We start from the raw sequence: 23,913 nt of genomic DNA, 5'->3' as shown, positions 1-23,913 counted from the left end.
AGAGTTGGGACTGTTCAAACATAACAGTGTTGTTCAATGTAAAAACATAGTTAACAACTGCAAACTGTAATTTTACAGTAACTGTAACAGTATATTTCACTTTATTCTTTTTTTAGTATCATCAAACTGCTGCATTTGCTACAAACTTTAAGAAAAAATCATCCTGCATCCAAATATGACTCATGTGTAACTGTGTGATGAAAGTCTGCCGAGGCCTTTTCTGTCTCTACACATCATCGTGTGTGTGTGTGAGTACATGTGTGTGTGTGCTGCATCTTTACACATCAGCCTGTAAAGTCGACCTCCTGACTGTCTGCTGTCACAGAAATTACGCAGCGCTGTGATGACGCCACCATCGGCAGATGAGACATGGAGCGGAAATTGAAAGAAACTGTCTCTCTGAGCATCCCATCCCATCCGTCCGCTCAAGCTGCTGGGTGGTTCAGTATATTAGAAACAGCCCGCCTCTCAGCTCACAGCTATGCGCAACGACCTGTGTGGGTAACTGAATCTGGATTACTGGGAAGCAAAGGGGATGGGACTACCAGAGAAAATACCCCTGCTGAGTTCTTATCTGCTGTTACAGGGATATAAACAGGAAATGCATTCCCAAATCCACAACAGACCGAAGGAAATATCGCTAACAAACAGCAGCCTATGGGTGTATCTGACCATGGAAAGCTCGAACTTTACGCACGGATCTGTTTCCGTAAACCAGACGCTGGCTCATTCACACGCGACAGCAATGGCTTTACCGATTTTTATGTTTGCCGGAGGCGCCATTGGAAATGTAATTGCAATCATCGTCCTTTCAGTATCAAGACAGGAGAGAAAGTCTTCAGCTTTCTACACGCTGGTTTGCGGTCTGGCTGTGACAGACCTGCTGGGCACCTGCCTGGCCAGTCCGATCACCATAGCCAACTACCTGGACCAGCATGTGCTGAGGGACCAACGTTTATGCGAGTTTCACTCCTTTTTGTTGCTGTTTTTCGGTTTAACGGGACTGAGCATCATATGCGCCATGGCAGCAGAGCGGTACCTGGCTATATGCTGCCCGTACACCTACCAGCGGTGGGGCGTGGACCGACGCTTCGCGCAAAAGTTCCTTGTCTTCATTTACATCAGCCACATTGTCTTTTGCTGCCTCCCGATGATGGGCATGGCGGAGAGCAAGCTGCAGGAGTCCAGCACCTGGTGCTTCATCGACTGGAGGACGCACGAGCCTGTGGCCGCCACTTACTCCGTGCTGTACGGCGTCGTCAGCCTACTGCTCATCCCGGGCACCATCGTGCTGAACCTGGCGGTGTGCGGAGCGCTGCTGCTGATGCGCCAGAGGACCGTGCAGCGGACCGTCACGAGAGCCAGCGTCCGGGAGAGGTGGATGGCTCTGTCCTCGGCCGCGGAGTCGCAGATGATCGCGGTGCTGGTGATGACCTCTGCGGTGGTTCTGGCCTGTTCAGCCCCGCTAGTGGTGAGTCAGTGTCGGATTGTAATTAAGCAGTAATTGGCTGCATATACCAACGCATGGAGCAGGAAAACGAGAAGAAGCTTTAGTTTTTCCTTCAAGAAGCTAAAATAAAAAAGGGGAAACACAGCGCACGTGTAGCTAATGTGATAACTTAATGTTTAACTGTCTTAATAAAACGATACATTGAGTTAAACTCTTGCATTCAAATCAAGTGGAAGTACTGCAGCACTTAAAATATCAAAGTATGGCTATTGGATTATTATTACTGATGCATTATTGTGTAAGCAGCATTTTAATGTTGTCGCTTAATTAAATATTTGTACCTTTGTATTCTGGCTAGTTAATAATCTGCAGAGTAACTGATAACTGTCAGATAATTGAAGTGGATTTGCAGTAGTATAAACTAACATACATTTAAAAGGTCAAGTAAAGTACACGTGACACAAAATTGTGAGAACAGTAAGTAAATGTGGGCCCTCTCTGTTATTTCTCACCACTAATAACCAAGAATACCTACTAGTCCCCGAAATACTGTATTATCATAGCAACCATTAATCATTAGCATACAATTTACAGAAATTGGGATAATTTGCTTCATTACATCAATTTGATTCCAAAAAAGAAAAAAATGAGGAGAAAGATACCGACAGCACGAGACTAAAGTTAAACCTGTAACTAAACAACTGCTGGAGTCTGCTGATAATGTTGTACTGCAGCAGGTTTTAGACCAAAGTCGTATTAAAGTTTAGGCAGAAGACAGTTTCCATTTGAAACCAGCCATGTGTAACATTGTTTGTATTGTGCTGTCAGAGCCATCCCTTCAGGTTGGCCAGATGGAACGTTTTTGATATTAATCCTATTGTTGCTAGTATCAATAGTAAAAAAACGAAACAAGACTAAGTATCGATACTGTTGATACTTTTGATTAAAGTTTATTCATTTCCAATCAAGTTAATTAGCTAACTCACGCACAAACTGAATGCTTGATCAAGTGAGCAGAATATAACTAAGAACATTTACTCAAGTGCTGTACTGCTGTGCTGCAGCACAATTTTGAGGTACTTGTACTTTACTTAAGTATTTCAGAGTTTTGACCTAGTTGTGTTTGTTTGGTATTTGTATCACAAGATGATTAACGGGAGAGGAGAGAATTAAAACACGTTCATTTTCTGGCTTTTCTCTAATAATTCATTGTCATTCATTCCTGTTAAATACTTGATAGTTTTGCCTTTCCAGGCCTCCAAAATGACCTATTCAAATGAAACAATGAGAATTTTTCTACTGGACACAATTTATAGAGATATTTAACACCTGACAAGGGGTCACATGTTTGGGTCATGGGTCACTGCTTAGTCTTAAGGGCGTGTAAGCCAAAAAAGTTGGGAACCAGTGATGTGATCTACATTTTATCATAGGGCCAATATGGTTCTCATTTTTCCTGAGACATTTAGGAATGATAACTTCACAATGAATGAAACCTGCATAAATAATGAAAGAAATTACATATCCCAGCATATATCTGACGACATTACAATATTTACAATACAATACAATAACTCTTATTAACAGTATGAAGATCTGAGCAACAGTAACTAGTTTTTCTTTTTAAGGTCCGTGTGTTTGCAAACCGCTTCATGCTGAAATATGACCCCAAAGCTGACCTGGCTGCCATCCGGATAGCCTCCGTTAACCCCATCCTTGACCCCTGGATCTACATCCTCCTCAGGAGGTCTCTGTTCCGCAGATTACTCAGTTTATCTAAGCGAGGCAGCAGCACTCGCAATAGTTCAGCTCCTAGACCACAAAGTAATCTGCTATATCCTGAACTCATGACGGACAGCCATGTGTTCACTCAGCTGATGTGCAACGCAAACATCATCACTCAGCTGCCTGCCACGGCCAAATTCACGCCGCAAGACACAGAGAGTCTCCACCAGACTTAAAAGAGACTGAAGACACGTTCGACATCTGTGAATGTTTGCTGCCTTCTCACGCTGCAGGCAGCTGGATGCAGGGCCGGAGACTTGTTGTCACTGCGATGACTCTGTGGGCCCACAGCTGGACGGGACCCTCTGAGCTCCTGGAGGATTATTTATTAAAGAAAAAGCAGAGGGCGGCTCTGATTGCATCCATGCAGAAGTGTCCTGCAGTGACACAGGACAGATGAGAGAAAACTGTTTGACTCAGATGTTATTACCAAAGTGCAACAATAAGACATGACAGAGCCTTTACTTTGTGCCTTTCACTGTCACCCAGCCTCGCCTCATCCAGACACTTACAGACATGTCCACAGGAAAGTTACTTTAGCATCAGGAGTGACATTTGAAACGCTGATATGAGCTCGATGAAGCACTGACTAAATGCTGCTGATGCATGTTTATATTAAAGATTGAGCTAGCTTTGGTCTCTACTGACTGTTGGTCTTGAATGGAACTCATGTTGCTGTGGTCTCCAGTGGTGGAAAGTAACTACGTACATTTACTGTACTTAAATACTGTTTTGAGGTAGTTGTACTTTACTTGAAGTCCATTGTATGTGACTTTATACTTCTACTTGACTACATTTATGAGGGACATATTGTACTTTTTACTGTTAACAGTGAACTATTTCAAATTCCAGTCAAGTCAATCAGTCAAGAAACTGTATTGTCATTGTACTGTTGTAAGACAACAACACTACCAAATTACGATGGCACTCCCTGGTATTAAAAAACAATGAGCAGGAAAGGGATGATGACTGAAGTCCATTGGCAGGTCTTTCTATCTGGGATGTTCTTAAAATTCCTCCGGACCTTTTGCAGATTTCTGTCTTTCCCTGCAAAATTAAAGGAGAGATGTTCAGCACTGAAAACATCTGCCGAAAAAAGACCTGAATGAGGAGCTGACACATTATTTACTCAGGAGCGAACATCACTTGTAAAACAAGCATGATCAAGTATGCATGAAATCCTTTAAAACTCTTGAAATTCCTCGCTGCTCTGATCTGGAGTGAGCTGAAATTGATGCTGCAGGAAAATATTTATTTGCCACCAGGGGGCAGAAAAACTCCAAAACAAGTAATGTTTCATAATCCAATTGTAGTCTGGTTTCTAAGAACCCGATGAAGTCTGTTATTCACGGGGCTTTTAGCTCTGGTTCTGCCTCCTTCAGCTCTTTCTGAGAAAAATATCTGGTCTTGAGCTTTCAAGAAGCTCGACTATGTACACAAACATGTCCTTCACATGTTCTTCTTACATGTCCTGGCCAGTCGTTACAGTGATATTCATATGTTTTAACTTGATGTGAACCAGTTTAAACTGGAACAAACTGGGCTTCTTGGCTTGGTTTGTTGATACTGCAAGTACCACATTTAACACCACACAATTTGATACTAATGAAATATGTAAATTATTGCTTTCCGTTAGAAAAAATGACATAAAAGTGTGAAAATACTAAAATCTCTGTCTTTTCTGCATTTAAAGTTAATAAAAAGCCTGGCATTTTAATCAAACATTAAGAAAAGACAGTCAGTATGTTCAGTATTCCATAATGCATTTATTTTTTCCCCAACATTTAAAAATAGCATTTACTAAACATAAGCAGACAAGACTGTGCACAGCTGCACCTCTGTACAACATTTTTGTACCTTGACACCATAAATAAAAATCTATAAACATTGGTTAAGTAAAAAGTCTGTCTCAAGATCCATTAAAGACGCACAAAAATAATAATTGTACAAGTTTTACAAAGTGATCTCCCCTCCCTCTGCTCATTAACATTTACATCCCAGTTAAAAGCCAAGAGAGCCAACATCCAAATTGCCAGTTCTCCCAGTTTGCTCGCTGAACAAAACAGCCAGCAGGACACTGAAAGACAAAAATAAGGAAATTCATAAACGACCACGTGTCCTACAAGTTGGAGTTTATGAATTCTTACATCTTGTCCACCTACAAACGAGGCCTCCATCCTGTGGAGCATCAGAACGGTTATTTATCTGCTTTTGGCAACATGAGGAAGGACATGAACAAAAACATGAAGAAATCCAAGAGTCTAAAAACATCAGCTGCAGCAGCGGACAGTGATGAACCACAAAGGGTTCAAATGTGAGGTGTGATGCATCAACACGCTGTTACTGTCAAAATAATTCTGGATATAATCGCAGTATTTGGGGAAATGAGCACAAACTGAAAAGCAGATTGCATGAAGTATGAAAGGATTGTGTCACTGTTTGCTTGGATGTTGTCTGTCGACGTCACACTGCCGTTTCACGTGTAATCACATTTCTCAGCTGCTGACAAGTTCAGATTTGTTTTTATTTACTCACCCGTCACGATGATGGAGGATAGATTTGGAGTTCTTCACATTTTACCCGTTTATCTAATCATCCATCTTTGACCTGATTTGAATGCACCAGTCTGATATCTAGATGAAGTGTGTTTTTTATTATTTGAAATTGTCTGTTTCTAAAAGCATTCGTGACGATTTAAAAAGGAGCAGATTTTCCCTCTTTGATATTTACAAACACTGCTTTTCACATGAGGCAACAGTGTGACAATCAGCTTTTCCACCTGTTGTAGATAAAAATGCAAGAACAAAGCAGTTTGAAAAAAATGTTCTGTAAATGTTTGTGATATAGAGTTGAAGTCGTGTTAGTCTCCTTGACTGATTGGCGGTGCTTAGTGTTTATCAATATATCTGGACTGATACTCATAAAGCCATATTTTCAGACATCTGCTTCTTCATATTAAGGTGGTAGAAACTATGAAGATGTTACAGTGAAATAGAAAAGATCTCCTCATAAACATCTAGTATTTAAGTTGCTAAAGGTTCCACTTTGTTGTCCAGCCGCTCAGTTAATCGGAGTCTGCTGTTTGGTGTTGGGAACTTTAAACGGCTGCTTGCAGGAGTTGATGAGAGCAGTTACATTTAACTGTACGGCTGTGAAACCAAACAATCAGAGCTGCAGCGATGAGCGTTAATTCTCTGCTGTTTTGGCATCATTACACAGTCATTTAATTCAGTGTTAACATGGAAATGTTGGTAATGCCGTTTTGAAAATGGACTGAAAACAAAAACAATCCAGTAGATAAATGCTACCTTTATGAAATGTATCATTTTAATTGATGCTGAAACCACCTCAGAGGTTTTGTTTAAACTCCTTTTGTCATTTTTGAGGCTGATCAATCAGTGTGAAACAGCCAACTTTGTCTTTTTGAAAAACAGGACCTCATGTTCTGTTGGTGGCGATTTCTCTCCCTGCTGGAGAAAAGCAAAGCAGCTATGGGTTCCCAAGATCCTACAAACTATCTCAGCGGTAAGAGCTGGTTTGCTCTATATATTAAAAGAAAGTTGTAAACAGACAATTATTGATACCAGTTTTTCTCTGGAAAGCATAGAGCGCACCAACCCCACAGAGCTCCTTTGGGGTTTTTCTCCAGACTAAATACTGTGACAGTGTCAAAATAAGTCAAAGAAGGCAAACATAGCACACTAAAAATAAAAGCCATATTATTAGAATATAACTGCACTATCCTCTTACCCACATCTACCAGGGACTACAGCTGAAAACAAGCTCACAGGCTACAACTGGCACTTTTACAAAAAATCAATTAACGTGCGTTGTCCTACAAAATGAGCAGAAATACATTGATTTCAGAAAGAAAAGATCATAAAAACTTTATATTGCTGCAGTGAGATGCTCAGTGTGCATTAGAGATAACACAAGCTATCCTGCAAGGAGAAAAGCAAATGACTGATGTTTCCCAAATTAAATAGTTCAAGTAGTAAAAAAAGAACAGAAAAGGCCTTTCATTATTAAATGATTATTAGTGACCAATTTTGTAGACAATGTAATCAATAATCAAACCTCTTGTCTACCTGAAATTACAGTTAGTCTTTAATTGCACAAACCAAACCTCTGATTTCATGCATGTCTCATTTTGAATCAAGTCTGTCCAGTGACCGTCTCACAAAAATGCTATAAATCAAACACCAGAACTATAAAGTCACAATCTGCATAACACATTTAGTTGTTTCATGATGTGCAAACTCGAACTGGGCCTTTGTTCAAAAAACAAACAAACATCAGCAGAGCAGCTTTGGTTCAGACAGGAGAGAAAATCTCACTCTGCCTGAGAAGCTTTGCAGATCAATAAATACCAATTATCAATTTTATAAAAAGGATGCATCATTTCAAATTGATTCTTTAACTCCAAAATATGACAGCAAAATAATGAATTTTAACATCTCAGTGACATTTTACATGGTTAGACTCCCTAAGAAAGATGAAACACGAGTACCCGTACAGTAAGAGGCTGTTGTAATTCATACTGAAGGGATGCTTTCTTTTGGTAAATCTAATTTTAAGCTAACTTTTTACATGCTCCATGATAACAAAAGAAATAATGAAAGGGACAGATCTGTGGGAGGTCACCGACTGTTCTGTGTAACAGAACTGGTCTCACTCTTTCATGACAATTTATCTCAGTTCAAAGTGTTTGTGGAGGCTTTGTGTGTTTGTGTTTCAGAACAGCAAGTTCTGAAAGGATCAGATTCTTGCAGACACAATTAATGTTTTTTATTATATTTTGAAATTTGGGCATTTTTCTTCATCAGGCACCTGTAATTTTGAACCACAAGTGAGTGCAGTCTACAGTCATGCCAGCATTGCCATCAATAGAGCCATTAGAATGGCAGAGTCTGATCAAATGATCAACCCATCAGAACTAATCTACAAAACCATAAAACTCTTTTTAGGTGACCGTCGCCTAAAATCCTCCGCGGTCCACAAACAAGTCCCATCTGCCTCAAGCTTTTGAGCAGTGGGACACGTTTTATTCACAGAGGACGGCAAACAGCTTGTTTTTCCTCACATCATTACAGGTGCCTCATGAAGAAAAATGACAATCCTAAACATGAAATGCCTAAAACCAAAATATTAAGGCCATCCACTGAGCTTTGTTGCTTACAAAATGTAACACGACAGACTCCTTTCCTCTGAAAGTGAACAAAATAACCCAAAACAAATGATGGCTGGTTGTGAAAACAAATCTCAAACATTTCCAGACAGTAAGGTGCAAATCATTTATCAACTACCTTTCACGTGTCCACCTGCTGTGGCACATTCCTGTGTCTGGATATCATGGCTGAATCCGTCACCAAAATGTCTGAAAACAACTGATTTAAGGTTTGTTTTCTCTCCGACCATCCCTTACAGTTGGTACCAAAGTAATAAATAAACAATGACATACAGAAAAGCCGTCAGAAAGTGAAGTTTAGACAGGGAGGAGCGTGGGAGAGGTCACGTCACAGGCCCATCGTGACCGACGCATCTCATTCTTCCTATCCAGAACAAACACCACTTGCCTTCAGTCTTGTGTGCGGGGCTGTGAAGACCCGCTGCTGGGAGGGCGGCTACACACAGTAAAGTCTATGACAGCGACCCAGAGCAAGGACACACTCCCCCTTTACACCACATACTGGTGGTTGCTGCTGTAGTTTGTCGTGTAGGCCTGCCGGCTGTACTGGAAGTGGTCGGTCAGAACGTTGTTCCAGCTGTGCTGCTGCTCTGAGCCGTGGGAGAAAGGCACTGACCCGTTGGCCTGGATCTTCTCCAGCGGCGGGTTGTCAAAGGACATCAGGTCCTGCTTGGAGCTCGGCAGCAGCTTCTTCTGCTTGTTAGCGTCGTACTTGGCCTGGTGGCAGAGGAGAAGGGCAAATGGATTTTAAATGACTGGGTGTCTCAGGAGTTGGTCCCCTGGCACTGCACTGTGGCTGCCCACTGATCCTGAATAGTTTGGGAGGGTCAAACGTTTCCCCAAGAGGATAAATAAAGTACAACTTAACTTTACCATTTACATTTCAGTCAATGGCAAACAGCCACAAGTTGGATGGAGAGTGACGGATATGGAAAGCTGCTTTTAGGTAGCGTGCCAAGCAGTTTATAGTTTAGGAAAGAAAGACTGTAAATGGACCAAAGGGCTGGCAGGCATACTGTGTATACACTATATATAGACATTTAGAGCACACAGTGGTGGCTGGTTGCGATGGAAAATAATGCATCATTATGCAAACCTGTTTTACAAATGTATTACCACAAAATAAGGCCTAGGCGGCACTTTTTCTCAACTGTATTGCGGGATGTTTGGAAACGTTTATAAATTGGACCGATATCATCTGCTGATATTAGCATGCCACATGTATTATCAGCATTGGTGTCACGTGTGTGCTGGCTGATGAAGAGTTGTCAGTTAAAGGAACAACAGAAGAAAATTTTTTCTTTTCTCATTTAACTTCTTCCCCCAACATTTCCCCATAACTCACTCCCTATGACTCAATGTCATGCTCTTTGCTTCTCCCCCTTCCTCTGACCCACTGGTCGGAGGTGACTCACCTTGTTGTAGAGGAAGACCCCGACTATGGCCGTCATCATACCCAGGACGTTTGTGAGGGTGACGGGGTTGCGCAGCATTAGCAGTGAGATGCTAATGACCATGATCCTCTTGGTGGCGTTGGCGACGGCGTAGCTGAGCGGGCTGACGATGTTGAGTACGCTGAAGGCGATGACGTTTTGAGCGAAGTTGCAGAAGCCGCTGATGAGCAGGAGGACAAAGGTACCCGTCCATTCTGAGAAGTCCGACTGTCATGAAAGCAGTGTGGTCAGGTTACATTCAGGGTCATAAAATCAGCCAGATGACGCTGAACTCTACCAAACTCTGTTAAATAGCTGTTACTGCTACTCACCAGGTCTCCATTCACAAGAAACACAGAGAGATCCACCAGAACCCAGGTGGGCAGCATGAAGATAACAGCATTAAAGCCCAGGATGTTGAGCAGCCTCAAGTGGTGGATACTTGTGTCGCGCAACACCTTTAAAAATAAAAAGGGAGGGAGGGGGGGGGGGGAAATACTGGTAAGTATTGGTAAATACTCACAAACTACACTAGGAGAGGGTGTAGGTCAAGTCTCTCACTGTTTAGATACTTTCTGTTGAGAGTCCACCTGCCCCTTTAAAAACAGAAACAATCCATCCCTGTAAACCTAAAAAGTCCCTTTAGTGTGAGCAGTTTCCAGTTTGGCGATTGTGTTTGAAACCCGATCACCTCGTTGCAGAGTTGCAATGGCTGCCAAAAGCCGGGCTCGTATCAAATGACAAGGGAGACCCGCAAGATCACTGTGAAATTGTGGGTAGGATTTGCATGAAATAAGTGAGATGGAAATCTTCATAAGGAAGATTTGTGCAGGGGTCAGTGAAACACAGCAACCATCTTGTGGCAGGAGACGGTACAGCACTGACCAACTAAATTCAGAATTTAGAGGATAGATTCACCCTTCAGTCCCCCTTAAGCATCATTCTTAAAATTAGCTTGTTAAACTGTATATGTCAGTACACCTAAAATTAGATACTAACTGACCCTATTAACACAAGTCCCATTTTCCAATTACCCACTGCCTGAAACTTGCATATATTGTGATATTAGACATGCTATCATCTTGTGCTTATGTCACATTAAGATATCTTCAAAATCCTCTGTCGATCTTGTAAATCTGAATTGTACACTAGGATAAGCCACTCAAATTAATGTATTAGTTGTAACAATAAGATCACTAATAAGATAAGTCTTATGGGTGATTTATCTGGGCTCCACAATCTCACTCTCCATCACAAACAGTGTCAACATAAGCAAAAAAATATAGTAAGCTAATAAAGCTAATAAATTAACTCTAAACAAACATAAATGTGGTTACAAAAAAATTTACATACAAGTACATTTGTATTTACATACACAATAGCTAGTCATGACAGCAACAACCAGATTCACAAGATCAAAGTTGGAGGAAAAAAAATTATCCTTTGAAGCCCACTCTTATTATTACAGTCAGCGGCCACTTGCACCTCCTGATTTTTTCACCACAGAAGCACTTTCAAATCACTAGGAAGTACCTTCCTTGGTGCAGGGATCATGTGAATGAGAATGAGTTACCTTTTTGGAGAAGATGTTCTGCAGAGAGAAGCAGAGCGTGGCAGCCAGAGCGCTGATGAGTCCTGAAACATCAAAGGACAGCTCAGTCACTGTGGCCAGCAGCACTCCGCCGATGATTGGGATGAGCGATATGTACACCTACAACGAGAACCACACAGACAGAAGGCAGGGTCAGCAGACGCCAATATAAACAACACTTCAGTAGTTTATATCCAGTCTGGGTGCGTTTCCAAATAAATTCCAGTATTTGGATTGTGGACTTTCGGTCAGACAAAACAAGCAATCTGAAGATGCCACCTCAGGGTTTAGCAAATGTTCCTTGTTATCTAACATTTAATAGACCAAACAATCAATAGAGAAACTAATCTGCAGGTTAATTGATAATGAAAGTAATTGTTAGTTGCATCCCTACTAAAATGAGGAAGAATTTGAGTGGCCTGTTGCCACATAATATTTGTTTGGTGATATCTCAACAACAATGATTAAAAAAAATAGTCATGCAGTTCTGTAACATCAACAAATCATTATCACAGTAGCTTTGACAGACTAATAGAGTAGTTAGGTGTGTGGTGTTATTTCAGGCTGGCATTCACTTTTTGCATTGTACGGCCACAGAAAGCACACAAAACTGCAGGAACACTATTAATCTATCCAAACACATGTTAAGATGGTGAGACAACATTTTCACCTGCACAACTTTAAAGGCTGACATACTAACCCTCCCTGTCTTGTACCACACACACGGGGACAACAAACTACCATTTCTCAAGATCCAATGTTTTCAACATGCAAATCAAGCTCACTGTAGATTTTATGATAGAGATCTGCAGTTGTTATGAAACCCACTTGTGCACCCACTCACTCACCCACTCCTCCCCTAAACCAACCACTCCCAAGCGAAACGGGGGAAACACTGCACTCTGATTCAGCCGGGTTTACTGCCATCAAACCATCCCACAGTTTTATGGTCCAAATAAGTTTGTCTCATACATGGAAAAAATACAGAAAGGTGAACAATGCTAAGAATGAGGTTGGGAACTTGTTTTAGCCAGAAAATGCTCTCAACGCAGGTAGACAATGTGAACCGGCTCTACACCAAACCTGTAGACTGTGCCTTTAAAGCCAGCCCTCTTAATTTATTGGTTAATGATTAAACATTGTAACAGGATGTACTACGAGGAAGCAGAGGAGCTCCGGGCAACAACTTGTCAAACACTATCAGGATGAAAAGTTAACAAAATGATCTTCTGCTGACACTCTGAGCATGCTGATATATCCAATAAGTACCGATCTAAAGTACAAAAAGTACATTATTGTAAAGTTGCTGGTGCTTTTTTTGGTAACCCTTAAAACCAAGAGAGCCTCGTCTATTTTGGCAGAGGCCTACATTTCTGTCCCATTTCAGGAGCCCCGACTTGTTCTGAAAATTCATTCAGAAGGCTTTGTGCACTCAAAAGGAAAAGCTGGAGACTTTACGAATGCATTATATTGAAATTATATAATTCTGGCCCCCTCATGTACGTAAGGGGTGGGTAGGATTCTAGGGAAATTCGGGACTGTCATTTTAAAACAAAGCCGAGTCAAGTACAGTAACACTGAACTGAGTTATATTAGTTTGACAAAGTGCTTATTCAGTCTATCAGCTGTTAGTGTGTTTCACACAATTTGAGGCTTCTCCGTACAGCACAGTGTAGCCTGCGGCTCCTCAAACAGGATCTATACACACACACACACAGTAGCACATCATCCACACCCATGCTCCCTGTCTGTGAATCCAGCCAGTCTGAATACTGAAGTGCCGACTGTAAGGTAAACATGACACGCTGATGTTAGACTCAGAGGTCTCCTTATTCACATTCAGCAAACATTGACTGTAAAATGTTCCACCATCAGGGTCTATCACAGTTTTACAGAAACCAAGGTGTCCTCACCTCGTTTCCATCAGGGTGGAACATTTTGCTGTATTCCAGAGATATCAAAACTTCTGAACTTTGCCACAATGAAGCTTTTTGTCCTCTTTAATAGTAATGGAGACAGACAGAGGATCTTTTTCCCCCATTGAGATCTGATTTATTTTCATCTGCACAGTGCACACTAAGGCAGAACTACATTATAGTTTGTAAAGCCAATACGATTCAACAGTTTGACAGCTGAATACAATAGCTGTGCATGAAGAAAATACAGTCTACATCATAGTTTCCCTTTAATTTTTCCTATAATACAGTATTCCGTATAGTGCTCTATGGTGTTTTGTATAATATCCATGGAAGTAATAGTGTCAAGGCTAATTTAGACTTTGTCACATTGGTTGTTGTGGTTACAGTGTGCATTGTGGCTGAACTAAAACACAAAATTCAGAGGCCAAGATAAAATGAGGTGTTAAGGTCCGGGTAATAACTCTAGAGCTGAAAGGGTTATTTAATTTAAGAAAATTAATATTGGCAAATATTTTGAAAATTCATTATTTGTTTATTTTTTATACAAACATAGTTTTAAAATAGTATGATAGTTAAGTGGGGAAAAAAGTTAAGTTTCCCTCCCTGACCTCCACCTTCCCACAGAACATCGGATCAACTCCGGGGACAAAAGCCCCTGCAGATGGCCGTAATATGAGATGCAGTGCTGAAGCAGTACGGTGCCACATCACCACTGCTGAGTCTCAAACACTGAGAAACAGGCTGAAACACAGCGGGCCTTGTGACTCATTTGCTGTGTCGAACCTACTCACCTTTGTGGTTTGCTTCTCCTTCATGATAATTCTTGATAACAACACAACCCATATTGGCATTGTGGCTTTGACTGTGAAAAAAAAGAAGATAGAAAAGGGGACAATGTCAGCATGGAAAGTAAAACAATCAGTTTGTTTCCTTGACAAACCTCCTTTCCTTAACATAGTACACAACTGATTACGTTTGGAGGATAAAATGAGGCCCAGATCTTATTTGGAATGCTCCTACGTGTGAGCCCGGTCCACGCCTCTGTCAAACACTAAACTTGCGTCACTTGGGTGTCCACATGCCTCTATTGCATTTCATCCCGGAATGTGTCACTAACCCGTTTTACTCAAGAGTAGTGGCACCCTGTTCATTTAAAAAAAGTTATTAAAATTAACAACATATCTAAACTAGATTCAGCACAGTTGAAAACTGCCATAATGTTAAGAAAGGACTTTCAAACTTAAAAGATCTAGCAGCTACGACTCTCAAATTGGCTCCAAACACCACCAAGGTTCTTTAAAATAGTTTAGAGGAGTTTCAAGTTTCAATTAAAGTCTACTTACATCTAGTTTTGGTTAGGACAAACCATTAGAAGTTAGGAGGACTATTTTGTTCATTCATACACCTAGCTAAAACTAATGCAATAAATATGAAGGTTATAATGTTCAATTTTTATTTTAGAGGCGCTGATCCAACTTTATGATCATTTTGGAGGCTGTAGTTAGCTTGTGGTGCTGTTGAACTTTGCATTATACTGAGAGGTATTTTTTATAGCCCATTTATATCTATGAGTGCACACATAATAGGAGCTACACCTCTCACTATAACACAATACAGGTCAAATGCACCACAAACTGCAGCCTCCAAAATGATCATAAAGTTGAATCAACACCTCTCTAAAATAGTTTCAACAAAAACTGAACATTATAACCTTCATGAAGGGAGGATTTATTGCAGGACTGTTGTATCAGATTGGCAACTGAGTGTACAGTTTCCCTGTCCAAGCTAACTAGCTGTGGCTAAGTGGCTAAACAAGTACTGATGGAATGTATCCACTTAACACTCTTCTAAGAGTGTTGATGGAAACTGTCATACAAGCAACAGCTCACTTTGAAGACCACCAATTTCGAGTTTACTTCCTTGACTATTGGAGTTTAATCATACACTTTCACTAAACACTCAGTTTACTTCGGTACAGCTAGCTAACAGTCTAATTCAACAGCTCTGCAATAAATCAGTTCCTCAATCTGGTCCAAACACCACCAGGAAGTGGTTTAGAGGAGGACTAAACCTGCAAACAAATTCAGTTTCATTTCAAGTTTACTTAAAAGTGGGAGAAATTATTAGACGTTTGGATTGTTTTATTCACAGGTTTAACTATAGACATCAGATGCACTTTATTAGGCAATGCAGTCTAACAACAGTCATGCAATAAATCAAAAATTCAACCTGATGGTAAGGCTGTACGTTGTGGTGTTGTTGAACTTTGTGGCATTATACTGAGAGGTGCTTCTTCTATTAAGCCTACCCTAACTGATATAAAAAGCATAAAAAAAAACATTTTAGGAGCATCTCACCACAAACTGCAGCCTCCAAAACTACCATAAAGTTGAATGAACACCTCTCTAAACAAAAACTGAACATTACAACCTTCATAAAAGGAATGATTTATTAAAGGACTGTTGTATCAGACTGAATAAGATTTAGCCATGGGCTGTATGGTTGTAGCTAGATGTACCAAATAAAGTGGCTACAGAGTTTCGTAAGACAGGCAGCCAGTTAGCCTTATTGAGTTTCACAGCAAGTAACCTAATATTTCACATCGGGTTTCAAAGGAGAATAAAATCTATTGCATGAGTAGCTGTGATCTGATTTTTGTCAGGCAGTCTGAGATCAAAGTTAGAGAAGCACACTGCAATACAGAGTAGGTTCAGTAATGGACCCTCCCCCCTGACGTAGTAACGATATCAGCGTTAATTAAGTTGGCTAGCTAGCTAACAGCACCCAGTTAGTTATTCTTAAGGGGAGTCTAAAGCTGGAAAATTTGTAGTTAGAGGACCCATGGTAAGTTAATTAATCTCATGAAAGGCCGTCTGTTCACGATCTGCTGGACGCCACATTTAACCGGGGCCCACACGGCAGTTAAACGTCGGCGTTGCCCAGTTGCCCAGCGTTAGCCACGAAGCTAACATCAGCTGACGGTACAGACACATCATCAAGTTACCCTGGCTGACACGCTCCAGGTGGCTTCACATTAGTACACAAATTAACACAAATACGCTGTACTCACCGGTGTGCGCATATGAAACGGGCACTTTCCATATGCTGAAGTGGGCCGACACAGATGCAAAGTATTTCCCGAAGGCTAAAGGCAGGATGTACCACTTGTAGTACCTGCTCGGCAGTTCTGTTTTGGGGACTCCCCATGCCCGCAACAACGGCGGGAGGAAGACGACGATAGAAATAATGTGAAACAGAGAGACTGTGACCGGGTACGGGAATCCATTGAGAATGATTTTGTTGACGATGTTGCCCCCCGAACTGACCGTGTACCAGCACACACACAGTAAAACTATCCGGATCCCTTCCCTGACCGGGGGCCGGTCCGCCGCAGCCATCTTCCAGCGCGGAGTGACGAGTCACCGGTGGTGTGTGTGTGTGTGTGTGTCTGGGTGAGTCGGGGGTGGGCAACACCGCCAAACAACCAACAATGGAGGAAATGCACCGCTTCCGGTCACATGTTTCAAAATAAAAGCCGTTCACAGACACGCGTGTATAAAATGGAACTGCTGTGAACTGCGTTTAAAATGGTAGAATGTATCATTTTAAATAGTAATTATATACTTAATTTATACTTAACTTACACTTAATTATATATGAAATACATAATTTTCAAAACTGTGAAATAAAATCACTTGGCTCACCACAGCAAGAAGTGCATGAAACGCCATGTTGCTTTTGAAGAGTCCCATTCCCTGAACATGAAAACCACCTAAAATATATGGAGACTCAAAGTATTCAAAATTAAACAAATAAAAACACATGAAATAACTAATTATACAAATAAATAGACAAACGTTTTAACCATGAAGCTGTTAAATAACCCAATACATTTTTAAAACTCAACATTATATATAGTTTATTGTATTATTTCATTCCTGTGGTTTACTTCAAAATGTCCTTTTCCCAAAGTCTGTTTTCATTTCACACCATTTTTCTAATTCATAATGCCACTTTTCATCAAATCTCATCTGTCAATCAAGACAAACAGCATAGAGCCAGTTATGTGATTGGCTGAGGCCTCAGTGAATTAGCTAAAATGGACATTGAACACTTTGAGTCTCCACATTCATATGCCCCGACTTTGCAACAGAATTTATGAAATTCCCATACTACTAAGTAGGAAAACCCTTAAAGACTGCATTTAGGGCTGCAACTAACTATCATTTTTATAATGATATTGTATATATATATATATATATATTGTAAGTTAATTGTGTGGTGTATAAAATGTCAGAAAATAACAATATAACAAATCCCTCAATGTCAGTCAAATTGCTTGTTTTGTTTATTATTTATATTCTGTTTATTATCACGTAAGACAAAGAAAAGTATCAAATGCATTCCCTTTGGAACTAGGGAATGTTTGGTATTTTTGCTTGAAAAAGTTAAAAGTTAAGTTTAAATAGTTTCCAGTTATTTTTCTGTTAAACTACACAATTAATCAAATCAGCTCCAATTGCATTTACAGCAGAAATGCATCAGGAATTGTTCTTTTTTCTCATCAGCATGGGAATGTTGTTTCCAAAAAAGTTCTGAATATCTTGGGAATTAAATTAATTTGAGAGTGATGTGCATGCAGAGCCAGCACAGAACCTGTGGGAATTAATTTGCAAAGAGACTGTAATAAACACTTGAAGAGAAAACAATCACAATTTCTTCAGTTTTTTTATTAACACATATCAACATGTCCACTTTAAGGACTAAGTAGCAAATATGTTCTCTTCTGCATTCAACTGAACACAAAAGGCTAATTTCTGTACATTCACTAAGGCTCTGTCTTTAGGGAAAACACAGGTTTCCATAAGGCAAACAATATCTAAAGGAATGATATTAAGTACTTCATCCAGCATGTCAATTTATATTCTTCTTTACAGTACAAAGATGCAAGCTAGTAGCATAATCTGCTCTGCCGTTTCACTTCATATTTTACAACCTAAATACACAGTAAAGGGAAAAGGCAAGTATAAAATAAAATTAGTTCACATTTTCAAAATGTGTCATTTTGGAGAGTTTTCCTGTGTAAGGTAGGTTAGTGTATCAGCAGGAAAAGTTTGGAGTCGCTGCTGCATCACTGAACCAAGTCTGAATAAAGAAATCGAACAAAAGATTATTTAGTGTAGTCTGAACATGTATATAAATCTCAAAATGAATATGTAAATATAAATAAATATCATACATGACAGCCACATTTCTTTATCAGTGTGTATTGTTCTAGCCCAATACAAGCCTTTCTTTCTCTCAGCTCAAACTGCACAGTCACATCTGGCAGTTTCAGGTCACTTTATTTGACAGCATTCACACAAGAAGAATAAGAAGAAAAATATTCAAATGTTTTAAAAACTGATTGGTCAGTTATTCTTCATGCTAAAAAAATTGCTGCATGAGACAGTTGTGCGGTGGGGGAACAGTGGTTCTGAAAGGTGCAGTGGTAAATTCACAGCACAAAGAGTTGATAGTTGTTAAAACCAATGGTAATGAGGATAGCTACTTGAAGATGGCATTAATTTCAGCTTTAACAGCTAAACAGCCTTGTTCCAATACACATGAGAAAATGGCAACAAAACCCTCATTGGTAGATTTATCTGTTGGATGTCTGCTCCAATTATGTGGCTTACTGCTCTTTATTGAAAAGGTGATGAAGTTGATTGAGTCACAGGTTTTTTTTTTTAAACATAAAATTTGACTAAACTTTAAAACGAAAAAAATACTGCACCGTGGACGCAGAAAATTCACATTTCACGTGGCATGTGGATAACATAAGACGAAAAAAATGTAGCTGTGCAGTTCAATGTTATGTCCACTCCCTTACAAAGAATGGCAGGTATTGGAAAAGCAATCTGTACAGTTACTGAACACAAACAACTAAATGGTCATATGATAATGCATAGCCTTTTTCCTTTGCACTGTCCTCACGCAATGTTCAAACCCTCATAAAAACACTGATTACACCCCGTGCTCCACACACACCCCCAAGTAGGCAGCACAATGACTCCACTTTCACCAAATGGTGCAAAACAGCAGCTTACACTTAAATGTTGTGCCTCCACACATGCAGAGCTGCTCTGCTGTACGATGAAGGCAGCTTACAACTTCCAATTCAGAAACCTCAGTTTCAATCCAGACAGACGTACGGCAGGATGTTCAACCTGCTCTCATCTCCATGTGGGTCTAAGGAGATGCACTCCGTCCAGTCATACCAAGTACCCTTTGTGTCATAGCAACCGTTAACCCCGGACCAGTGTTGTGTATGTAATCTGTTCAGGTCTTCATTGATGACATCCCTGCTCACCCCCGGTAAGTCCCTGGCTGGGAGTTCTGGTGCCAACGTGTGCGTTTTCTTGGCATCTTTACTTTGGTGTTCCTCCTTTTTCAAGAACTCTGTCATGAAAAAGTGTGCACCAGGGGTGTGGGCGCCTGATGATGTCAGCACGTTGCTTTGCTGGCTAAGGTACGACTGGATGATTTCGCTCCTTGACAGCTCTTTCCAGTCCGTCTGCTGGAAGGGACTGGGAGGAACTGGTTGATTCTGCTTCGGCTGTTCTGAGCACTGAGATTCAGGTTTGTGGTCCAGCCTGACCTCCCCCTCCTGGCAAGACTCCTTATGAAAGGAGGATTTGATCTGTCCCGTTACAGGGTCAAATGTCAGTCTCCTGTCTTTTAACCTGACTGGTTTAGTGCCGTCTTCTACAGTCTGTCCATCTAACTTTACCACATAGTCCTTAGGCTTGTATTTCTGTCCTTTCCTTTTCCCTGTATTGCTAACAGCACCATCATCTTCCAAACTGACCCCATCACTGCAGGAGGAGGCATAGGAGTTGTGAAGAGATGTATTGGGAGGCCTGCTTTTGGAGTCCAAATCTGCAGACCATGAATTGTCAGTGTGCAAACCCTGAACACAAACAGTGAAAGGCTGAGGGGAAGGCCCCAGCCCAGAGGTGTCCACAGACCTCACATTGGGGCTAGAAAGACTCTGTGGTTGTGATGCAGTTTGTTTGACACCAGCTTCCTGCTTTGGAGTTGGGAGACTGTGCAAGGAACCACGAGGGCTTTTGGGTCGATTCTGCCCCTCAGAGGCAGCTTGCTCCTGTCTGGCTTGCTGCTGCAGAACTGATGCTTTCAGCAAAGAAGAAGTGCTAGGAGGCTTGCTGTATCCTGGGGCACTTGGATGAGGTTTTACAGCATTTACAGGAATTTTATTTAGCCTGTCATTGTCCAAAGGCTCAGAAATGTCCTTGTCTAAAGACTGATGTGCACGAGTATCTGTAAAAATTTCAGAGCTACCGCCAATTCCATTGGTTGGCAGCTGTTTGGAGTTTTGTATTTTATCATTAAGAGTTGTTTTGGATATCTTAGCTGGTAAGGGCTGTCCCTCCTTCTGGTCACCCTTACGTTTCCTGTTGTTCAGTTTTACACCCCTAGGGGAGTAGCAGTTGTTGAAGTCGTTTCTGTTCTTCAACTCTGACCCTGTTTTACCTGATGGTGTGGTGGCAGCTGGCGCGGAGATGCAGGGATGAGCACCACCATTGGAAGACCATGATGCACCGGTGTGTCCTTTGGACGACACCTCAGCCTTCTCTGGCTCAATCAGTTTCTGCCAGTTTCGCAGGAGCTTCTTGGCCCTTTTTGCAAGGTCGTCATTCTTGGTTTTCTTCCGGACATCGTTGATGAGCTTGCCAAGACGAGTTTCCTTTAAGGAGATAAGATCTGTGTTAAACAGCCGCTATGACATAGCTGGATTCAACTGTATTTCATCTTAAATGCACATACTGTAGAGCTGAATGTGACCTACCTCCAGTACCTCTTTGGTGATAGGATATTTCTCCAAAAAGGAGATCACCTCCATAACTACCACCATGTTGCATATCTGCTGAAAAGACACATAGGTTTATACATCACAATCCTGAGAGATCTTGATGTTGTCAGCATTACAACAACAGCGTCCAAGTACAGTTGTTTGTATGTGGATGTTAGAATTTGTGATTCACAACCTTAGAGGCCTGATATGCATAAGTTCCACAGAGAGAGAAAGAGAGGCTGTTAGAAGGTTGGGACATAATTTGAATAGACTTTCAAATGTGCACCTGTATGTCAAGAGACTATGTACTCATTCTGGTTTCAGGCTCAATATGACAGAGTGAGATTGCATGCAAATGTGCCATTTTATCCCACAAGAAGACCATGTCTCTTTTAGAGATTTTACCATGCACTACACTTGTACTGTGGTAGCAACCTTTTAAGATCTCTGGTAGTGATGGACCATTGTAATGTAGGCAATGTTGCAAATCAGTGAAGATCAATGGATTTCTTTTAGAATTTCTGCATCAATATAATGAAGTGCCTAGGTTCAAGTTAAACAAAATAAATTAAAAAAAGACTATATATACATCATCGTAGTGGATTTTATATCGGCCATCCATTATGCCAGCTGAGTGTTGTTTGTCTGTATGATCAAGGTTATACAGAAGATATCTAGAAGGGAGCATATTGGCTTATTAAGTTAGGTGCTTAAACCTTTGAACACAGCAGCACAGTATACGGCAGAAGTCATACTTACATGTCTCCAAGTTAGCAAATAACATGTCTAGCTTCAGGTAAATCAAGCTTACAAGATCGGAAAGTGGAGAAGAGGTTATGTGGCTCAGGTCCTATATGTTAGGCAACACCTGAAGTTGCCTGGATCCATTTTTCATCTATGTCTACAATCTATAATTTTGTCATCCTGATTGCCCATACTGTGATTTTACTTTGTTGGTCTATTCTATATACACACACACACACACACACACACACACACACACACACACACACACACACACACCATCTACTGCAAGCCTGTCTGTTCTGGGAGAGGGATCCCTCTTCTGCTGCATCTCCTGAGATTTCTTCCCTTTTTTCCCCCAGTTAAGGGTCTTTTCCTTATCTGAATCAGGGGTCTAAAGATAGAGGGTGTCGTGTGCTGTGCTAATTGTAAAGCCCCTTGAGTCAAATATGTGATATTGGGCTATATAAATAGAAAATTGACTTGCCTTGAGATTGCTATGATATTTTTCAATGACTGGAAATACCACAGGTACAGAAGAACTAGACATTATCCTCCAAAGGTTTGGTAGTATAATGCCAGTGTTAAAGTTTTACTTTTTGGCTGTACCATAGATCTTGCCAGTCTATGATGAGTGCTGTAACATACCACAGCAATCTCCTCTGCATATGGTAAGGGTAGAGGTGTTATTTTAATCAATGTGAAGCCTTGATCTTACTGAAACCCCAATTAACCAAAGTCCCTGCCGTTAAGAGGACACTTACCTACAGATTTACACTTCCTACCTGGTAGCTCACTTTAGCAAGTCTCCAGCCCTAAAGCATTGTGCATTTTAGTGTACACAAATAAGCTAACTTAATCAACATTAGCCAACAGCAGTCAGTTAGCCAGGCTCTGGAATACCTGACAATAGTTACTTTCGCTAACTAGTGATGTTAGCCAGCTAATTAGCGAGCAAATAATAACTCGCCATACACTAACTGCCCCCACTTTGTCAACCCTCTGTGGCGAGCCGGAGTCGGCTTGGCCTTGTTGTCTGCCTTTCTGCCCACTTCGTCCTTTGGAAACTAGCGGATATACTCACATTGCTCTGGCCGTCGATGGCCTGTAGCAGCCGGTCTCTCATCACCTGCGGAGTGGCTGTTGCCGCTGTCATCGCCTGGCGGTGTCGCGGGTCAGGACGGACTCAAGACAGCAGAATCCCCCGAAGAGGCGGCGGTTGGAAACCTGCCGACACTCACAGGCCCGACGGAAGATCTTCTCTGGGAGTGAGCATCATGTTTTATGATGCTTTTATCTTTGTTTTCATTCGCCGCCGTCAGGATTTGATCATTCGGTCGACTAGAACAAAAAATCCTCTCCGGGAATCGGCTACCCCCCTCGGCTGGTAGCCTCCTCCTCTTCGCTCTTCTCATCGGGCTTTTTGTGAAGCGCTCTCGCAAAGCATGATGGGAGAATTTTACGTAACCGATTGTTCACGTCCGCGATATTGTTCCTAGGATGCAGTTAAAGTGCACAATTGTGTGGTCTGTACAGCAAAGATCCTCTCCTCCTCGTGTAATTGATGAATGCGTTTTATCCCATCAAATTTTCAAAAGTTAAAAAACGATATGTGGGGAAAAAAATATATATTGTGCAAAACCTTTCCTTCATAATGTTACATTTGGTTTCTATTTATATAACTATACAGACATTTTCCCCTACTAGATGTAATTAGTAATAGCAAAATCTCACATCGACAAATCTAAATGTACGAATAATATAAAAAAGAACATTCTTTGTCATATTTTGAAGGAAATGAAACACTGTTGCCCCTATTTGACCCTCATTGAATAAGAAAAGCTGTCAAAACCTAGGGGAAAATGTCTGTATATATATATATATATATATATATAATATATATTTTCCTAGGATTAGCCTGTTCCCCACGTTTTTAAATGTATTA

At 40.9% G+C, this 23,913-nt stretch overlaps 3 protein-coding genes across 3 annotated transcripts; 1 reads left to right on the top strand and 2 right to left on the bottom strand.

The window, feature by feature from the left end:
• Nucleotides 1–535: 535 nt before the first annotated feature.
• Nucleotides 536–3,526, top strand: LOC139287429 (prostaglandin E2 receptor EP4 subtype-like). Its single transcript, XM_070908449.1, has 2 exons — nt 536–1,471; nt 3,079–3,526. The coding sequence occupies exons 1-2, from the start codon at nt 536–538 to the stop codon at nt 3,409–3,411; spliced, it is 1,269 nt and encodes a 422-aa protein (XP_070764550.1). The 3' UTR covers nt 3,412–3,526.
• Nucleotides 3,527–7,315: 3,789 nt separating this feature from the next.
• slc35e1 (solute carrier family 35 member E1) lies at nt 7,316–16,767 on the bottom strand. Its single transcript, XM_070909435.1, has 6 exons — nt 16,437–16,767; nt 14,158–14,228; nt 11,430–11,567; nt 10,189–10,314; nt 9,839–10,084; nt 7,316–9,140 (listed from the first exon to the last, which is right to left on the bottom strand). Exons 1-6 carry the CDS (start codon nt 16,762–16,764, stop codon nt 8,913–8,915), a joined length of 1,137 nt encoding a protein of 378 aa, XP_070765536.1. The 5' UTR covers nt 16,765–16,767; the 3' UTR covers nt 7,316–8,912.
• Nucleotides 16,768–19,453: 2,686 nt separating this feature from the next.
• Nucleotides 19,454–23,340, bottom strand: LOC139288196 (mediator of RNA polymerase II transcription subunit 26-like). The gene is made up of 3 exons (XM_070909463.1): nt 23,053–23,340; nt 21,219–21,296; nt 19,454–21,116 (listed from the first exon to the last, which is right to left on the bottom strand). Exons 1-3 carry the CDS (start codon nt 23,122–23,124, stop codon nt 19,542–19,544), a joined length of 1,725 nt encoding a protein of 574 aa, XP_070765564.1. The 5' UTR covers nt 23,125–23,340; the 3' UTR covers nt 19,454–19,541.
• Nucleotides 23,341–23,913: the final 573 nt, after the last annotated feature.

The sequence above is a fragment of the Enoplosus armatus genome, chromosome 7 (genome assembly GCF_043641665.1).
Source record: "Enoplosus armatus isolate fEnoArm2 chromosome 7, fEnoArm2.hap1, whole genome shotgun sequence".
NCBI lineage: Eukaryota > Metazoa > Chordata > Actinopteri > Centrarchiformes > Enoplosidae > Enoplosus > Enoplosus armatus.
Note: the sequence above shows the minus strand (reverse complement) of the source record. Positions and strands in the feature narration are given on the sequence as shown.